Consider the following 21,265-nt stretch of genomic DNA (forward strand, 5'->3'; position numbering starts at 1 on the left):
GTGAAAATGGCTGAACAGACAACACTTTTGAGGATGGGACCTTTACAAGTTCCTCAGGAAATCTGCAATCTTTGCGGGAGGCTGGATGCGTAACGTTGCACGCTTTGTGGCAGAATCAGAAACACTGGAGCAGAGCACCTGGCTTTTGAAAATATCAATGTAATGGCTGTGATTTTCTGTTGCAAGGAAGCCTGGTATAGCCAGTATTACATGCTAGTATAGTTTGCAGAGGTCAATAGCTACATATCCTTGCTGCGTACCATAGTCTGATGAACATAGCCAGCAATTCGATCTGTGTCTGTCTCTGCAGAATAAAAACAGATCCTCACCCTAGTTTGGGCTCCCAGGTGGTCCATGCCAAATCGGAGTCATAGGCAGGAGGAATTTAAAGCGGAGAAGACAGGTTATAGAAGGTCAGAAGTAGGAGAGTTTACTGAGGCAAAGGTAGATCTCAGATAATGTTTTATTCCTTTTTACTGAACTTGCATATGACCCACATTGCTGCTGTGAAGGGTAGTGTTTCTTCCTAATAATCTGTGGGATCTCTGGCACTGCTTCTTCACTTAAAGCCCAGTCATTTATGACTTTTGACATTTCTGTATGAGTGCTGATCCTCTTAGACAACAAATGGGAAAGGATTGATTTTGGAGATGCTGAAAGAAAGCAAAAGGAAATGGGAGGAACAAAGACTGTATGCCAAGACAAGAAGGAAGACAGCTGTCCTGGGAAGGCATTAGCGCTGCAGTTCTCAATGTGAGAATGTTTTATTTCGGTCAAGGGTAGTATGCTGCTCTGACTGTATTCTTCAGGTCATAGACCTGAACATAAAAAAAATTGTAATTCTGCCCTCTACAATAAACAAATTTACTGAGGATTAAAGAAGCACAAAATATTTGGTTTTGTCATATTCTCTTGTCCAAAGCTGCACTTCTGAATTATATTAGTATGTAGGCATGGGGGAAGGAGGCCTCCAGTCATGTGGGCTGCTTCTTCTCTTTTGTCTTTGGGGAAGTGACAACAAGTGACTTAGTCTGTAGATGCCAGAGCCAGCATAGTGGCAGGAAGAAATATTAGTCTGTACGAGAAGCACGTGCTGAATGCATACCTGATTTTTGTCTCATGCAGGAAAAAGATGGCAAGCCAAATGCAATGTATCATGAATCACACTGAATATGTTGGCTGCCAGTTAGACAAGTGATGGAGAGTTGTACTAACTGATCTGTAAAGTGATACCAACTCATTTACGTGCGTAAAATGATCTCACTGCTTCTTCTGTTCTTCCTCTTAGTACATTTTCCCAACTTCTGTGCTCAAAAAAATTATTTGTTTTTCCATTCAGTGATTAAATAATACAGCCACAGTGGTTTTTTTATTCTGGGCACTTCGCAGTCCATATTTTGATCTTGAAACTTGCTGTAATTATAGTTGAATTTTTGCATCCAACAATCAGCAGTGGAAACACTGCTTGTTACATTCCTCAGTTGAGCTGCTTATCACTTAATTGTGAGACAAAACTGACTCTTGGCAAAGGTTCAATTAATTTTTGAATATAACTCTACTTTAGGTTGTTTGGAAAAAAGTGTTAGTCAAATTAGATTTTTTTTTAATATCAAAAAGGTTAAATTTTAATTAAAATTAACATTGTCATTTAATAAAAGCTTTTTTCTAACAAATACTCTCACATCCAGTAAATCCTGAAAAGCTTGTTTGTACCAAGAAAGGAGAAAAATGTAAACAGTTATATAAAGTGATTATATTAAGAATTGAGATGTCAGTCAGAAGACTTTAACATGCAGGCATGATCTGTTACATTCAAAATCTTGTTATGGACAAAGGGGAATGCACTTTGTATATGAGCTAACCATTTACGGTTCATCTAATTAGTTTTGACTGTGTAATAAAATTAAGTCCATGTTATCTACTTGCTAAAGTTTTGTTAATAATGTGGTTAAAATCGTATACATAAACTTCCTACTAACTTGCCCTGTTACTTGGTTTTATGGTCCCCCTTCCAGTACTTCTCCAGATCTTCCTCAGGACAGCAGAAAAGACTTTAACAGTAATTGGCATCTTGGTTTCTCCACTTCCTCTTTGGTTTTGGAGTCTGCTTGAGGTTACTTCTTTGTGTTTCCTTAAGGTTGCTTACTTGCTGTTCCTCACCACTTCCCAGGCAAAGTTTGGGAGCCACACACTGCCGTTCCCCAGCCCTGTCACCCCGGAGGGGCTGTTTGTCCGGCAGTGACTACGTAGGGGTGCCAGCCCCCTGCCCCGGGGCGCCCCCAGAGCAGAGCCACCAGGCAATTGGTGCCACAGCTAAAACCAGTTCTAACCAAGGCAGGGCCACATGTGTCCTGAGACCCTGACTGCCAGCTCTCCACCAAACCCCTGGCCTTGTGCCAGTGATCGCAAAAAACGTATTTACTGGGCTGCAGAACAAAGTATCCCAAACATTTGTCTTGCAATTGTTACCGATTCACAAGAGATGTTACAGTCTTTTGAGAGGTCACATGAGTGAGCGCTGATCTCAGTATGTGTTTGTAGTGTTGGATGTTTAATATTTACTATTGCTGGCACATAGAAAATTGCATAATACAGTTTCGGTCAGATGGCTACCTAAAATATTTATCAGTGTGAGAATGTGGTTCTTTGTGTTCAGAACAAATGTTCTTTGGTATTTTTAAATGATTTAAAAACTTTGCACGAGTGAATCAGAAATCAGTCAACTGACACTGGTTTGTGATGCTTAACTGTCTTTGCTTAGAAATCACAATAAGGATAGAATTGAAGAGCAAATGCTAAAAGATAGAATTTTTCAGAGGTCAAAATACAGATAAGTAAGATGTAGGGACGCGGCTTTGTTTTATTGTTATATTCACCTAGACTCAATTAAGACCTACAGACCTTCATGTATATGTGCTTTATTAAATGAATGCAATACATATCTAAACCCCATAGTTTTTAATACATACGATTTTAAACAGACTGGGCCAACGATTAACTTTATTGCATTTTAAACTGCTTTAAATGTAATAAAGTGTAGTACAATCTGGTAAACTGAAATCAGTCACCCGTGCTGTGAATGTGCATTTATTATAGCCAGACTTTGAAAGCTTGTTTTCTAGTGACTACTGCTGTGAAGCCTGTTCTGCACTAATAAAGTTATTTTTTACTTTATTATATCACATAGAAATTTTTAATGGCTGTTTTCAGGCTCTTTTCACTGTACTATAAGAAATTTAGGAAGCTCCAGTCAAAGTACTCCCACACTGAGTGTGGCTTCTAAGGTTTCATTGGGAACATCCGGCATGGGACAAAGGCTTGTTCACTGAATGACACCGAGTAGGTATAATTGCTGGTATGATTGTTGGCAACTCGTTTTCCTCTTGCCTTTGCAGACTATGGCACTATTAAGAAAGTACTTGCCCCAATGAACCAGACTTCAAGCAGCTGCCTGCTGGAGGAAATTGAACTCCTGCCGAAAAGCCAGCGAGAGCCCATCAGGAGCCTTCAGATCCTGCACAGCCAGAGTGTCCTTTTTGTGGGCCTTCAGGAACACGTGATTAAGGTCCCCTTGAAGAGATGTCTCTTTTACAAAACATACAGGTATGAAGAATCAGCTAGTTTGATTTGATTTGATTTGAGAAAAATGCTTGCGGGGGCTTGCAGAGGAGTAAGAAAGAAAACTGACTAGGTGGGAATCCAAATGAATTGCCTCTCTTAGCAATGACTTCCTACGTACACTGTTTATCAGAATTGTCTCTGACTTCTTTTACTAACTTGGGAGAACCAGATGAGACTCTCAAAGAATTATATTGATATTAAAGTGTCATTATACAGATTCTGAATTGTGAAATGAAACAGTAAGAAATGCTTTATATAGAAAACAAGTATCTGATAATGTGCAGTATAGCTGCTGGTTTAATATATTCAAAACTTGAAACTTGAACCAATTTATGTTGGGTTTTTTTTTTAAGCAGTGTTATAAATGAGTAAACAATATCTCTGTAGGTTTAGAAGGAAAACTGGATTGGATGAACTGAGAGTTAATACTCATTGGAAAAGTGGCTATTTAAAGTTAGTGCTGGATCAGGAAACCATGTAAATAAATAGGAAAAAAAAAACCTGTAAAAATTCTCCTGGGTGAAACTTATGCAGCTAACAGTTATTCAATCAAACAAGGAAAATAACTTAGAAATTATCACTTGGTATTATGGTAGGTAGGGAATTTTAAGGTCAGTGTACAACTTTTTCTGTAGGATATCTAAAAGTACTTCTGTGTTGTGGAGCGCATGCTATTAGAGATTGTTAATTTAATCTAATTAGTTATATCTTCCCTTTGATGGAAGTGTGGTTCCTGTAGTTCACTACAATTGTTCTGTTTTGCGTCAGGTAGACTCTGAACCAGTGTGATGAGCATTTTGAGAACTCTGTCTGGTGTATTTGGTGGTTTTTTATCTTGTTTTGCTTTCAGCTTGTTTAAAATACATTCCTTTGAAAAGCTGGGCTATTAAAGGAGGGAGAAAGGCTGCCAGTTGTTTTTCTTGGCTGCCACACTCAGGATCACAGTAACATTATTTGTGCAGCAGACAGAGGGCTTATACCTCCCATGAAAGGCAGGTACCATTTGCAGATGGAGACGTTTCTGGCTGTCAGAGGGAACACGCCCATGGTCACAGCAGGGAGGTGACCACAGCATGCAGGTGTAGAGCTGTGTCTTGGAGACGGTGGAAGGACTTTTCTGAGGGACCTGACTCTACAACTGGTGCCATGCAGCAGGCCAGTGAAAGGCTACTGGGTTGAGAGCAAGCGTGAAGGAAAAGCTGTCCCTGGGAAACTGCGTAGAACCGGGAAGGGGGAATTCTCCTTATTACAGTTCTTTACCAGCCCTTTTTGTTTATGCTGTCTTATGTAGCATATTTTAGGTATTTTCTACTAAAATAGCAGCGGTAGGACACTCAAAGCTCCATTGGAAGTCCTGCAAAGCTCACGTTAAGGAAAAGTTACATATAGGCAAGTCTCTGCCTCAAGCTTTTGGTTGGTTTAGGGGTTAAAATAGGACCCAAGTTTCATCTTTCATTGGTTTAGCAAGTTGAAACAGGTTGTGTGGTGGTCCTGTACCCCTTTTTGTTTTGTTTCCTTCTTTTCGTTAAGTGAAGGACATGTTTTCTGGGGAAGGAAAAAATATTGCATACTCTTGTGCTTCTCTCTTTTCTTGAATGTGACATGGTTATGCCATTCTGAATGTACAAGACATTAAACATATTTTCTTAAGCAGATGTGTTTATTTCAGAAACAGAGATTTAGGCTGGTATCCTGTGTTTTCTTGAGGGACTCTGTAAACACACGGAGAGCTCAAAAATACTGGTGTCTTGTATTTACACCAAGTCTGCACTCTGCTTCAAACATTTCAGTGCTGGAGCCTTATTATTTTATTAGTGAGGTGTGAACTCCAAAATCCAGAGGTGAGAATTCCAGAGCACCTGCTTAACTCGTGCCTGTGTGAAGGTCCCACAAGATCCCTGGTATCTGTGCTTCTGTTAGGACAATTCCCGAGGCACATCAGTGCTACCCTGGCTGCAGGCCCCAAACATGCTTCTGCCCTCACAGGATGGGACCTCTGTCTCAAATCATAGACCCCATAGATGGCTGCAGGCTAGGCATTCTTCTCCCTTTTTGAGCAGTGGAGTCTAATTGACTAGATTTTAAGAGTGCTTAAAAAAAAAGAAAAAAATAGAGAGAGTGGTGCTGTTCTGATTTTACTGAGTAGAACAGGAATTAAATGACTCAAAACCTGCTGAAATGATAATTTATTCCTCTGCCCAGAGGTATGTGAAGTCTCGCCTTCCACTGGAACGACTTACTTAAAAGCAGACAAAATTATTACTTGTGGGGTTTTTCGGTTATATCTTTTGTAGTTCTGTCATTTTGCTTAGAATAATTAAATATCCATTGCACCGAAAGAGTTACCATCCATGCTTTCTTCCTGGTTAAAGAGTTCACCAGCAATTCTGGCTCTGTTTTGTGAGAAAGGAGAGGATTTACAGCAGTGATCTTGATGAAACAAGGCATCCCCTTGTCATCTATCATTAGAGACTCAGATCCTTTGGAAAATGCAGACAATCTTTCTCTCACCTATCACTTACTTTTGGCTTGCCTAGTTTTTTCTTGGCTTATGCTGAATTTCAAGCATATTTGGTTCTCTACAGGTGGAGGGAGTGTAGGTACCTTACTTGGGGCTATAAATTTCACTAGGTAATGAAACATCTGAAATTTAGTCACTGTGTTGTTGGGTGCTGTGATACTCACGTTCTTGTTATATGTTGCTGACTATTCCTTCTATACTATAGCAATGGGTAAATAGAGTAAGGAGTAAACCTTACCTAAGGAAAATGCCTTGGGGCACTGTGATTCTTTTTTTTTGGATTATTTTATCTATTCACATTTATCATACTTAGGGCTGTATAACTGCACCAAGGCTATATTCTGAACTTTCATCAATAATAACTAGAGTTTCTTGCCCAGATCAAGGGCATGTGTAGTCTTTAATATCTACTTCACACGTAATTTTTGAGAAATAGGAACATGCTTGTGTATAAATAACGGCCTTAAAACAGTCAAAAGGCAGAAGATGTACTAGCTCATCTATCCTGCCTTTTTGTGTCAATGGCAGAGTGCTCCCCGTCTAATCTTTTCTAATCTGTTTGTTTAGGTTTATTGCAAGGGTTTCAGACAATGCAACTTCAGTCCCTCGGTTGAGCAGACTGTTCCACAAGCTAATATCTCAATGTCAAGATAATTTTCTTGAGATTGTCTATTTTTATTATTATTTCATTATTCCTTGTTTTATCTTAATGTACCAGCCTCTAAAGCATGTGGCTATTGCTTTTATTCATACTTTATTATGTCTCCTTAATTATCACTCTGATATGTTGTAGATATTTAGCTGATTCATATTTCTTTGTAAATCTGTTCCTCCACCACTTTCTTGTGGTGGAGTCCTCTGTGACACTGTGTTAAGTCTGACAAACATTCCCTCTGATTCAGAAGAGTCCTGTTCTCCCAGCTCACAGCTCCGTTCCCACAGACACTGTTTCTGAAGGCCCTTGAAAATACGGTTTTACCTTTTGAGACTAAATTTGATTATTTTTTTTTTGGTGTTCTAGGTGCAGTTCAGTGCACTTTATTGCTGTTATAGCAGACCATACCACAGGCAGAGCGTGTTGTCACACCTGTAGTTTCGGTTGCTTAGCACTTTCCATTATGTCATGATGTTTTCATCGTTTATGAGTTGCCCATGTTAGTTCTTTGGTTTGACAGTTTTAATGGAGGGGGTCTCCCTCAGACTTCTGCCAATGGCTGAATAGTTTTGAACATCCTGTCATAATCCTGCTGTTTTCAGGAATTAGCTTGGGAAAAATAGTTTGGGCCACCTGAATTATTGCAAACAGTTCCGCCAAAAGCCCTGGCATCTTCATGCTTCAGGAAGAAACAGCAGAGAAGTTACCTAACTTATCTCTCCTTGGGGAAAATCCTTAAGATTTGCCCAGGCTATTATCACCTGGTTATTGCAATTCACACATGTTTATCAAACTTTTACGGAAGACCATCAATGTTATTCACAGGAGCTATTCTTTTCACTAAGAATTCGCCAGCTCTCTGTACTCTTCAGAGTTGAGTAGGCCAAGCATAAAGCACAACTGACTTTTGTATACCCGCTAATTAACTATAATGCGTGATAAATAGAATGATTATCATGAGAAGATAACTATTAAAGTCCCAAAAGTTGCAGTGTTTGCTATTTACTTTGAAGACGCCGAGCATCTCTAATAAGGAGTGAGATCTGTAGCAGGGGGCCAAAGACTCCATCCCAGGAAACAAAGAAGCAGGTGGCTTTCTTTTATTGGCAGCTGTAGCCTTCAAAAGCCTTCAGAAAAACTTGGATGGCAGTGATTTCTCTGAGGCAAATTTGTCGATGTAATAATCTGTACTGGAGTTTTCAGTGCATCAGTTTTGAAAGTAGGGTCAATGAAAGGTTGTATCAGCCCAATATTCTGCAAAATCTTACCAAGCAAGGATCAAGAATTGTTGTTACTGATGGAAGATAGGTTTCACACACTTAGAAGGCTTGAAAACTAATCTTACGGTGATGTTATGTCAAAGTAAATAAACAGTGTCATCTGCTAAAAGCTGTACAAATAGTGACTTCTCTGGTGTAGAAAAACAATCTTTGGAAATTTTTGAGTATTGTTTTTCTACATTATATGCTTAAAATATTACTAGGTCACAAGAATTTTTGCTAAGTGTTGTTATGATAGCTATTCTGCTGTAACCCCGAGTTTTCTCTCTCTGTACTCCATCATTTTTATTTTGGCTTCTTTGTTAACCATCAGCTGCACTATCTGTACATATGCAAAAGATAACTGTAGCAGCGTAGTAATAAGAGGGTTACTGAATTAACTAACAGAAGAAAACAATTATTACAAATTGGGTTGTGCTTTATTTCATTCCTAGAACTCCAGAAAGATTATTGGATTAAGTATTTCAACTGCTGTTGTGTTCCTTTGTTTTTCTTTGGCTATAGATGTTGCATTCTCAGAAGTACTCTTGCACTCAGTACAAACCTGTTTCCCTGGGAATGAAACACTGTGGCTATCATTACATAGTAGAATAATGATTTCTATATACTAATATTATACACGTTAACAACCAGTAATGTGGTATAAACTATTACTAGGTGCTAATGTGTCCAGAAGGGCTTGCCAATACATGGAATTGAAATTGCTGTTTTGAAATAGTCATTCCAGAACAGTTATTTTTGGATATCCAGGTGGATTTCATTATTTCAAAATATGCAAGCCTTACTCCAGTTTAAATCGGAGAAAGAAACTGCTACATTAGAATGTTGGAACCACTTGAGGCCTAATCTGAATTAGTAATTCCAGAGTAACATTCCAGAATCAGAATCTTCACGAATTGCCTAAGCTAAGATAAACCCTAATCCTGGCTGCAAGACTAGATCATAAGCACATTTTAAAAATGTGAAGTCTTTTTTTTAGGTACTAGATACACTGCAAATTATCTTCAATTGCTGTGAACTTCTAAGAACACTAGTAAAGTCAGCAAAACTCTGAAGTAAGCACAGTTGAAAGTCTTCCTCACGCAAAAGAAGTAGAATATTAGTCCCATATTGGGGAGGGGAATCAATTGAAGCTCTATAGATCTGAGGTTGACCCATATTTCTTTCTTCCTCTTTGAGGACCAAGATTTTTGCAGAAGGTGTCTTTGTCTGTCCCACAAAAAGCATCAGAAACAAACTATGCATTTTCATTTTGCTGCACCTGAAATATTTAGTCACAACTCTTTGAAGTGTGTGATTAGGCATGTATGTGTTGTATTGTAAGCACACATTTTTGGCAAACAAGAAGGAATTTTGATTTTACAGCTTGCTCCAATGTATTTAGTGTAGTATGCTAGGAGGACAAAGGAAAATGTCTTTTCCTTTTAGTTTGCAAAGTTGTAAGAAAAACAGATGGACTTGACTACGTATTTGCAATTCAGATTTTATTACTAGGATGTTATTTTAAACAAAGAAGTGAGCTAAGAAATAAAAATTTAAAACAGGCATGTGGTTTCCATATGTCATTATGTAATTCATTTATTTGCTTTAAAAATACAAAAAGTTTGAGGAATTTTAAGTTCAGTGTAGTTACTCTTAAGTTTTTCTTGAAAATCACCTGACATATTTAAAGCAACCCACTTTCCAAGAGATCACTTCACTAGTCATTTGGTACTTAGCAAGTGTATTCTCTGGAAACACAAGTTAAAGGTAATGGATGGTTTAAAAAAAATGAACAAACAAACAAAGGCAAACCTTTTATTTTGAAATAATTTAACATATTGGATACTGGACTGCTTTGCAGTCAGGCCAGCATGTATCCTATGCATCTCAGTTTACAGTGCTCTGCATTACATAGCAGTTGTTTTCTGATGAGAATTATTTATCTCTTAATAATCTATAATCTTATTGTGGACATTTTAATTTATTTGAAGTTTTACAGAAAATTAACATCCAAGTTTGGAGTCCACTGTTGACCGGAATGTATGAAAGAGAGAGAGAGTATTCTTGATGCAGTAGTGTGAACTGTGGGCAGGATTCCAGGACAGCAGTTTTGATGTTGCAGTTCTACAAGCCCAAACTGAGTGGCTTTAAAGGCCATCTGCTCCTGATAGTACGTTGTCAGGCCAATGGAGGCATCTACAGTTACTTCTGAGATGAGAGGTAGCAGTGCCCTCAAAATGTTGAGATACCTGTTATCTGGTTAGTACTTTTGAGGAGTGAAGTTGTACATCTTATACCTGGGCCTGCTATCTTTATAATTGATTCATATTCTAGTATAAAGTTGACCTCAACATTTAAATTCAAAAGAACCGAGGTTACAGCTGACTGAAAGGATACGGAAGCTGTGTACCCTGTTTACGTTTGTATCTGCTAAAGGTGTGCAGGTCTTTTAGGGACATGGGGATGCCATATAGAAGCAAACCTGTCCAGCCTGGGGAATCACTGTTACTGCTGTTTTGATCTAGGAACCTATCAACTTATGAGAAAATCACTAAGTCTGTTGCTCTTGGGTTGCCTTGCTATGTAAGTAGCTCCAATTTTGGAGATTGGCAGGCTCTAGTTTCAGCCCACCAAAAGGGCTCTGAAAACCCTAGCTGCACCTAGCAGTCTCAGCATTTCCAGGCTCCTACCTCCTAATCAGAGGGCTGGAAGCTTTGTCTTGGCTGATTGACTTGGATGGGGACCTCAAATGGTGTTTCTTTACAATGAATGGCAAGCCTATCTTCTCTTGTAGAGAGCATGCTCTGAAAGTTGTCTTTGACTTTTGTTCCAAGTAGAGCCACTTGGAAGCGTCCGTATTCAGAGAATTGTGTGTTATAAATAATTTTACTAAATAAGTTATACATAAGTTCCTGATTCTGGATTTGAAGGGAAGAGCTTGTAAATTTAAGGCTTCTAAATTTTGCCAGTGCGTGCCACAAGATTGAACCATACCTAGATGGATTTTGATTGCCTTATAGAAATTCAAGTAGGAGGAAGCAATAGTAGTCCACACAGAGTGGCTGAGATGATTAAAGCACTTGATTTTTCTTAACAATACAGACAAAGGTTAAGCAGGATTCTGAATATTTAACACGCATCTTAGTTTGAGCTCGTAGGACTTTGTAGATGTTCTTCTGCATCATTCATCTAGATCCCTGTCATCTTTAGATCCCTGTTCTTCATTGCACTTGTCTGTATACACACACACACATATAGATATCTACAAAACCAGTAGTAACGAAAACACCAATAGGTACCTCTGTACGAAATTCCTGTATGAGATTCATGTATTCATTCAGAAGTAGATAACACAGTGCATTTGGAACATAAGACGGGCTTTTATCTTCAGTTGTCTGTTCAAATTTGCAGTGAGGAATCTGGCTTCTGTGAAATAAGATGGTGTCCCCAGTTCAGTTCCTGGTATACGAAGTGTCCAGATCACAGTTGACAATAATTGGAACTAGGTAGGCATGGATATGTCAGTAGGAACGATTTGAAAGGGTCAGGAGACTCAAATATCCTATGTTCTTCAAAATGCTGTGTATTGGTAAAGACAGAAAAATGTTTCATTGAACAGTCTCAGAAGATGCACCTCCTATGTTTATACATTCTCTGAATAAAATGTTACAGCTCAAGAGGATACCCGAATAGCACTTACAATGTATATTGATAGCAGAATATATTCTTCTCCTGAAAGGAGATTTACAAATCTCTTTGAAATCAATGGTATCAGGATATAGTTTTTAATCTTAGGGTTGTTTTGGTCTTTGGAGCATGCATAATGAATTCTTTTTAGTCTAAAAGTGTATGGGGTTTTTTATGTTTTGCTCTGAATGGTGTTCATTTCTGCCTCATTTTGTGTCTGAATAAATCATCTCAAATGTAACTGATGTAGAGCAGCTTTTCTAGCCTGCTTGGTAATAATTATAAAATAGCTGAGGAAAATGACCTGCTATTGCTGGCTTGCTTTAGAATGGGATGACTTACAGTTCTGTTACCAGTCAGTCAAAATCCATTGTTTGAGTGTGGCATGACTGTCGGTAGGCATACCGAACCATCACAGCCAAATGAATGCCTTGCAGGAGAAACAGTCAACTACCTATCATTTACATTTGGTAAAAACTGTGAAATGACAACATAGAGGAAAATTAGAATCAATCAGTAGAAGCCAAAAGCTGTTGAAAATTTTTGTAGACTGCGCTGACTCGACAGGGTAAGTGGCATCAAGAGTCTTAGAATGAATCAATTCATTTTGTTCCTGAATTTCCTTTCTGCACAAAATTGCCACTTATAGCAGCGCTGGGACAAATCATGTGAAGTCTTAGAGATGTGGGCTGCTGCCTACTGGGAGTAACAGACAAAACGTGCATTTTCATCTTTGGTGAGATTGAGATGTAAGGTAGACTTCCAGAGCCAAGATGGCTAATATATTATCCAGCTCTGCTACTGCCAGTGTCACTATCTGAAAGGGCACTGTCAACTGAAGGACCTAATACTAATTTTTCAACCGTAGCATCTAAAATGGCTTTAATTTAGACAGAGATTTGGGAGAAGAAAGGGATAATGATGTGTAGTGCTATCTAATTTTCGACTTTGTGTGAATTTGACAGCCATTTTGTGCAATGTTTTTGTTATTTCATGTATACACTGAAGCTGTTCCTTTTACTGCTGTCTCTTGGGAGAGAGATTCATTAAAAAAGTGTTAATATAAAATTTTCATTGATGGAGGACAGTAAAGACACATAATTATGAGATAATAATAGTCCCTTTAAATTTCACATTTCAGATAAAAGTTCTGATAACTTCTGATAACTTCTCATACTTACAAGCTTTATTCTATCCTCATTTCCTGGCTGTAAACTTATTTCGTTATCTGTTTCTTTTCTTTTTTTTTATCTAGGCATAGTAGATCAAAATAATTAGCTGCTGTTATTCACACATTAAGTTATTTTTCAAAGGAAAGAAAATGTTTTTAAAATGTGACATAATTAAGCAAATAGGGATAAAATTTTACTGGCATATTACCTCTCTTCTTTTCATTTAAAAGAAAATATATTTACTTTCGTAGATATTGGTGATCTAAACAAGTGATCTGAAAGAAATAAATAAGAAAAGCCTCTGAGATGTGAGGAAGGGAGGAGAACAGAAAAGGACTGTTGTGCCAATATAAGAGAACAGGGCAGCTATTTTGGCCAGGTCCTGCCTCATTTCGTGAATATACCTGGCATGGTGAACTGAAATGCCAGAGAGAGGGAGATGATGCTGAACCGCACTTTCATGGCATGATTCTCCTGTCTGAACATAAGATTTCAAAAATAAAACTTTTTACAAGATGAGACTTACATATAGTAATAACTGGGACAATCAATTAGAACATTATGGGAAAAAAAGGCAAAACTAGAGTTTCTCATGTGAGGAATACTTCTCAGACAAAATTTCCTGTTGCTTTGTTTGGAATAGTTCATATGTTTCCAGGATTAATTTATGTATTGCAGTGTAAAGAAAAAAAAAATTATTGAAGGCTGTTAATGCCTCTTATTTTTTGGAGAAAGTTCTTCGCACTTAGCCTCTTGTCACCTGCATGAGGTTAGCTGAGTTATTAACTTCTTAAAATCATAGTTTTCATATGCTCAGTGGACCTTCTTCACTAAATTCTGAAAATATTTGTCTCATTGCATCTTGCTGCCATGCTCTCCAAACCTGTTCACTTACTGAAATGGCCATGTTTGGTGTCCACAGTGATTGAACATGCTTTGCCTCAGCAACGCAAGAACTTTTCATCATTTTTTTAAATTTTATTTCTTCTATGAAACTAGGATCTGTTCTGATACCAGGAAGTTATAAGAATGGTCGAAATGCGCTTTTAATGTCCTACTTAAAACTTCTAAGTGACTTACAATGAAAGGTGCAAGCCATTTTGATTTGCCTGAGTGGAAAGTAATGTGGAAACAAACACAAAAGAGGAAATGGGGTCTAAGAGCAGAGCTTACTTTCAGGAAAGAGGGAGTGTGGTTCTCAGTGAAAGGATACTGACTTCTAATGTGTTTTTTTTTAATAAAAAAATGTCTAGAGCATAATAACTGCATTTAAAAATATTAACACTTTACATAAAGGAATAGCAAAGCTGGAAAAGTGAGCACTTCTAGTTTGAGAAATAACACAGCTTAAGTTGCCAGTTGTGCATTATGTCAGCCTTTAACTTTTTTTGTAAACTTTTTTCATAAAGCACGTGCTTTATCGGAGATGCTCTGAAGGAGATCACTGAATGTCTTGTTTGGCAAACATTGGAAGGGCAAGACACTTAAAACTTTCCATAATTTGCATTAATCGTCCTCCTCACTTTCTAGATAGTTAAATGGAAACATGTGCAGCCTGAGTTACAAAAATGCTAAGTACTCACAGCTGCAAGAGCTGTCAGTGGGAACTCTCTTCTGAACACTGAATCCCCTAAACCAAAAGCTTTATCTTCGAACTGGAAGCCTAATTAGGGACACCTAGGGAGTTCTGGCTATTATGTCTCTTACTCTGTGCCCATTTTGCAGATGGGTACTATCCTGCCTCAGTACTGGCAATACACATTGCCAAGTGTACTGTAGAAACTAATTCTTTGAAATTTATAAGCACTAAGAGTCCTCTGTGATGGTATTATGGAATAGCATCCTAGGGAATTAGTAAGTCTGCGTTTTGTCTGATGTTAGCGTGGAACTACACGAGGAATGCCAGAGATAAATAGAAATATGAATAAAACATAGGATTTGTGAGGACATAATCACAGAAGGGTTGAGGTTGGCAGGGGCCTCTGGAGGTCATCTAGTCCAGCGTCCTGCTCAAGCAGGATCACCTAGAGCCAGTTGCCCAGAACCATATCCAGATGGCTTTTGAATATCTCCAAGGAAGGAAACTCCAGAACCTCTCTGGACAACCTGTGCCAGTGCTCAGTCACCCTCACAGTGAAAAAAGTGTTACCTGATATTCAGATGGAACCTCCTGTATTTCAGTTTGTGCCCACTGGCTCTGGTCCTGTTACTGGGCACCACTGAAAAGACTCTGGCTCCCCCTTCTTTATACCCTCCCTTCAGGTATTTGTGCATATTGATGAGATCTCTTCCTAGCCTTCTCTTCTCCGGACTGAACAGTCCCAGCTCTCTCAATCTCTCCTCATAGGAGAGATGCTCCAGTCTCTTAATTGTCCTTGTGGCCCTTCACTGGACAGGTGTGATGTGAACAGACAATTAAAGAGAGAATGATAATGTCCATGGATTTGAGTTGAACAAGAATGATCAGTCTAGCATTTTTTATAATCTAGACAAAATATTAGAATTTATTATTTTCATGTGTAATTTATAGGTATTTTTGCAAGTGTTAAAACAATTATATTATGCTTCATTATGATGGGAATTCCACCCACTTTCTTATGTATCTTTAGCTATGAAGCTGCAGACCTATTGCCTTGACTGTTAATACCTGACCTACCAGTAGCAAGAGAAAGCTGCCATTTAACAGAGAAAAGAACTTCTAGTTTTGTACACTGAGTCTTTCAGAATCTGTAGGAAGCTGGACTACCATCCTTCTCTCCAACCTTTTTTCCTCCTCAGGTGCCACTGGGAGGGAATGTCTAGGGCAGCATCTGATATGTGACAAGTGTGATGGCAGCCACCAGCACCCCTTTGAACTTATTTCCAGGGATTCTATAGCAGTGCAGAAAATCAGAGGGTTTTCTAATTAATTTTCAAAGAGTAGACATTGTCATCTGACTTCTGACAAAGATGACGACTGTAATTCAAAAACTGATAGAAGAGTCTAACAACTATAACTCCTGAAATCTTCTTTACTTGGAGCAGGCAACATACACTTTTTATGAATTTCTGTAATTCTCTCATAATTAAGTACCATAATCAGTCTTGATGACATGCCATACATGCAGCCAGGAATTCAGCTATGCACTTAAAAGTAATCCTAGTGTTGTGTGGGCATTCAAATTCATTTTTCTTCTGTTTTGTCATTTCATCTGTGCCATACCAAAACAGGGATCAGTTTAACTATCTGTTTTAGGCCTATGAAATATGAAGAGATGCCATATAGTTATTTAGAGATCTTTGGCTGGTACAAAGATAAATGTTGATGTTTTCTGATTGGTTTTCATTCACAGTGCATGCATTGGATCCCAAGACCCTTATTGTGGCTGGGACATGGTGATGAAGAAATGCACAACACTAGAAGAAAGTCTGAGCATGAGTCAATGGGAGCAAAGCATTACTGTGTGTCCAGTAAGTCCACGTACATTCATTTATCTCTATAAACTTTTGATTCCATGTGGATTTCATGAAAATGAGATGGCGGAATAGATTTTTAAGCTCAGAAAACTGTATCTAATGCCATTTTCCTCAGGCCTTTGCATCAGATTTTAACAGGATATTTAGTTTCTTTTATATTTCTTATCAAACTACATATATAATATGATCAAATTGTTTGTAGTACTTTCAATAGGTAGTTGCTTTTACCTGTAATATCTGTGTTCCCACCTTGAAAGCAAATGTTCACAAAGATTAGAGATATTGACATGTTTTTCTCTGCAGGATTTTTCTTCTTTTTGTATTTTGAAAAAATTTAATCACTAGTGGTATAGTCTTTTCTTTTAGGATCATTATTGCTAATACATAAGGTTATATAACATCCTTCAAAGTTCATGAATTGGAAGGGTGAATTGTATGGGTTAATTCTTAGCCACATAAATGACAGGAGTGATAATTACAATAAACTTAGTGTTAATATTTGAAGTGGCTTAACACTTCTGTTTAAAAACTATTTTTGAATAAATTTAATATACTAAAAAACAAGCAACAGAGTTGATATTCTATCCCTCCTTTTTTAGTGTGGTTCCAGTGTTGGTTTAATGTTGATTCCTTTCCCTCACTCCAAAGAGCACAAAAAGAGGGTTAAGAAGGATCTTCCTTGTGCTACTAAGCTCTTTCCTTTGGAGACATGCTGCTTTGTCTTTTCCTTCTGCCCATGAAGAGGAAGCCTTTGCAGCTCAATTCTTCTTTAATCGCTAATGAGGACTTCTTGAACTCATCCCCATTTGCCACTGCAGCATATGTGTATATGAATTTATGCTCATATGACATCCATGTTCTATTCTCCATGTGTTCAACAAGTTCCTTTTAACATCTTATTGACACTCCTGTCTCTTAAGCTGGGCTTTGCTTAGTGAACTAGAGATGTGTAAAGTTAGTATAAAGTTCTTACAGCTTTCACTTGTGATCTCTGCATGTGTTGCAGCAGCTTCATAGATGCAAATCACTACACTGATTCTGAGGTCCTCGAGACCTAGCTCCTGTGTACTGACTGACTGTGTTTGACATTCAATAGTAATTTTTTAAAAAATATCTTGTCCTGTCCTTTGCATCCATGGTCTCACATAGTGGCCTACTAAAGAAGGCTTGCATTGGATTCATCTGCATTTGCATTTTAGCTCAAATCAGGAGCAACTTTGGGGCAAATGCTCTGATTTTTCCCATTTTCTCTGGTTCACATCACAAAGCAGTCTTGAAGCACACAAGCCACATTACTTTCAGATGAAATTAAACCAAAAATGTGCTCTAACAACTACTATCCATGGCCAGAGCAAGACCAAAGTGAGCCCACAAAATACATATGGTGTATGTGTCAAGTCTGCAACACCAACTGTTTCATTTTCCGGATTTGCAGTTTATGTGCGTAGCACTGGCTAATATAGACATATAGCTGTCATAGCTATCCAGACGTAAAGTCTGGATTCAGGCACTAGCACAGTCCTTGTCTCCCTGTTTGACAAGTAACTAGATGCACTGTACAGTATATTCATTTCCAAGTACATGGAGTCTATCGTATCTCCCTGCGGTAGTCCCAGAGGCTAAACGTGGTCATGTGGTGGGTTTGCCAGTGGCCTAGCTGGGTTGCTGTTTTAGGAAGGATTACTGGAATGGGTTGGTTGGTTGATACTTGCATAAGCAGTCTGCCTGCTACTTAGTCTTTGAATTCTGGCATTGGCCTTTCTTTTCTTTTGTGGATACAAAACATGAGGCCAAGAAGGGGTGGAGGCGGAGGGAGGAATGGTTTAGAAAGCAGAATTCAATTCTGTTCCGTTCAACTGGAAAAACAATTATATATGACAGTTGCGTAGGATCAGACAGTCCAGTCAAAGCAGAGGAGCACCAAAGGATTGCTCAGAAATTCATCCACAGCTGTGAGACTTATTCTGCGTATCAGAGATGAAAAAATCTAGCAAGCTTCCAAAGGAATTTTGAAGTTGAGCAGATTGGGATTGCATAATATAAGGAAAATTTTAGAATTAAGTGTCTAAATTGAAAAGCATGGGTTTACCACTTTATTGTCTTAAAGCCCTGAACTCTAAGTAACACATTATTGAACAAATTTGGAAACTTCATAGAAACTTTCCTTTAAAATAACACTGTAATCTGGCAAACTGCTATCAATTAGACTTTTGCTTAGCGAGGCTTTTGAATATTTGTTTTTATAGCATTTTTATGTGGTGTATTCACGGGATATATAAGCCAAGATGCAATAAATTTCATTTTGTAGGCAACTGAGCTATGTGCATCCTTGACATTTGCTATATACATTTAAGATAATGTTGCAGGCACAACGTAACAGAATATTAGAAGCCTTCTACCCTCCCTTTTTTGTTTCCAATATCTTAATTGTTAGCAAAACTACACTGATCTTTTTAACGCTTTAGATAATTTGTCAGATTAATGCATGACCAGATTCTTCTAAACTCAGATCAGAGAGAGGCCTGTTTATACACTAGCTTAGCCCAAAATTAAAAGTGTGACCCATTGCACTTGAAAAATTATTTCCTAAGGAATTATTCATATATCTGAATATTTATCAGCATGTCCTGGTGGAGCAGAGAGAGGGCTAGGAGAGGTAGCTGAGCATTTGTTTTACCATCTCTCTGAACTTTGAAGATCATTTCTGACAAATTTGGTTATTTTGGTTGTCTCGCATTGATTTAATTCTCAAGTTGATTTTTTAGGTTATTGTTTTAGTTGGTGTGACGACATCAATTGTGCAAGAATATAGCTAGTAATTAATGCTATGGCACATATATCTATTTTGAGCTTCTTCCAGCTGGTCAGATGTCCCTATTATTCATCCAATATTTTTATAGTAGTGAAGGTTCATTGTTTTGCCAAAATATTTTCCAGTGGGACTACTTGCAGCCCATCACTTAAAAGTACACTGTCTGACATTATAAGAGAGCTTTTACATGGAAAGTAAAAATATTTTTTTTAAAAGTATTTTGGTTTTTTTACATATGTATACAACATGAAATGGCTTTATTTTTACAGCTGTAGCAAATATTGCATGCAGGGAAAGAGTATATTATGTGGTCTTACCTGAATTCATTAGCAGCTTCAGGAAATACTCCAGAGCCACTGAATTCTACATGAAATAAGCTCAAACCAAAGAGCTCATAGCAGATTTAAGGACTGGGTCTCTGAAGGTATGACCCTGACTCAGAGTGCAGAGGCACCAGCCAGGAAGACAAGGTGGGTGCAGAGAGGCTCAAGACAAAGAAGATTGATATTTGGAGGACATTAGGAAGGAAGAAAGGACTAGAGATATCTGCAGAAGGGAAAGGGTGACAAAAACAGGGTGGTGGTGAAGGAAAGCAGAGTGTAGCCATGACAGGAAAGTACAGCCATACTGTCTGCTTGATTGTCATTTTCCGCTTGAGGAATGTCAGCTGGTGAAATGTGAATGGGCACAGGTTCAGGTGAGGGCTAAAACGGCCCCTCGTCAGTACATTTTGCTTTCTGATAGTCCTGTGGTGATGTTGTTTGATTCACTTGTGAAAGGGAGATATTCATAGAGGGAGGGAGCAGGTGAGTCATGGGGAACAGCAGAGACTGCAGTGGGATGATGTTTACAGGAGTAAGGGGGAAAAAGAGAATCATAGAATCGTCAGTATGTGCTTCTGAGCTCAAGCTTTGAAGTTGAGTTTTCTTAATACTTTCCCTGTCACTTGATATAAATTATGGTAACCGTAGACAACTGTAGCTTTAGTTTATAATTTTAGGTGCAACAATAAAGATGCTTTGGTGCAGCATAGAAATAGAAAACAGTAAAGACATTTTCACATCTATGACGTTAACTGGATTGGGGACATATCACTGCTACTTTAGGGACTGTATATTTGTTAGACCAGCAGTGTAAGAGAGAATGGATTTACTTGTTACTTAACTAGAAGTAAGTATTTTCTGTTGTCTTATGAGATACAACAGTTTATCCTCTGCATGAGCAAAGGTCAGTGAGTTCTTTTCAATAAACAGCTGTCAGCGGAATTTTGAAATGATGAATTACAGTTGTGTCCGTTGTAGCTGGCAGAATACACACATAGGTGTTCTGTGGAGAAGCTATAGATGTGAAAAATAAGTCATGAGAAGTGTAATTAATCGTGAAATTATGGAACCTTTATGACAGTGGAAAGAATCAGCCAGCACCCAGCGTGGCAGTGGAAACATGTCTTGGGCTGTAATTGAATCTCTTGTATCTTCAAATTATTAGTGAAATGTAAACTTCCCTCACCACTGTTAAAATGAAACAATACTAAAAATAGCAAAGGGAAACACCATTTCAGATCATTCATGACAATCTACAACTGTAGTTCTGATTTCAATATATAAGCAAATGTTAGTGTTACGTTCTTACACATTTGATAAAATATGCATGACTACAACTGATACGTATTTATTTTTATCTGAGTGAATTTAAATGCTATTTAGCCTGCACTTGTTAGTACTGCTGCTTTGACTGAAAGCTCAAATGTGACAATCAAAAGGCAAATCCTTTAGTATTTAAGTAAAAAAGTGGCTATCATTTCCATTTATGATCACAGATTTGTCACGATTAACAGCTTGCTAAAAGAGTTAAGACTATGAGAGCCTATCTTTGTTACGAGAGCTGAATTCCCCATGTTCAGCCCCATTTTCTTTATAAGTTCCAGTAACCATGGAGGCTGCTGCAATTTCCATTTTGTTTCAGCTAGATAGTAAAGATTTCTTATTAACATGTGTTATGGCTGCATGATGGAAACATTCCAGTCAAGATGAGAATGGTCCGACCCTTCCAGCCAAAGGGGCTGAGAATTGCGTTCAG

The 21,265-nt window shown here is 38.1% G+C and overlaps 1 protein-coding gene across 1 annotated transcript in view; it reads left to right on the plus strand.

Moving 5' to 3' along the window:
* SEMA5A (sema domain, seven thrombospondin repeats (type 1 and type 1-like), transmembrane domain (TM) and short cytoplasmic domain, (semaphorin) 5A) overlaps positions 1–21,265 on the plus strand; it is a 239,068-nt gene that overhangs the window by 131,343 nt on the left and 86,460 nt on the right. The window contains exons 10-11 of the mRNA XM_009883755.1: positions 3,396–3,603; positions 16,251–16,368. Of these exons, the coding sequence (XP_009882057.1) occupies positions 3,396–3,603; positions 16,251–16,368 (326 nt within the window). The remainder of the gene's footprint in view (positions 1–3,395; positions 3,604–16,250; positions 16,369–21,265) is intronic.

This window comes from Charadrius vociferus, unplaced genomic scaffold, assembly GCF_000708025.1.
Source record: "Charadrius vociferus isolate BGI_N301 unplaced genomic scaffold, ASM70802v2 scaffold103, whole genome shotgun sequence".
NCBI lineage: Eukaryota > Metazoa > Chordata > Aves > Charadriiformes > Charadriidae > Charadrius > Charadrius vociferus.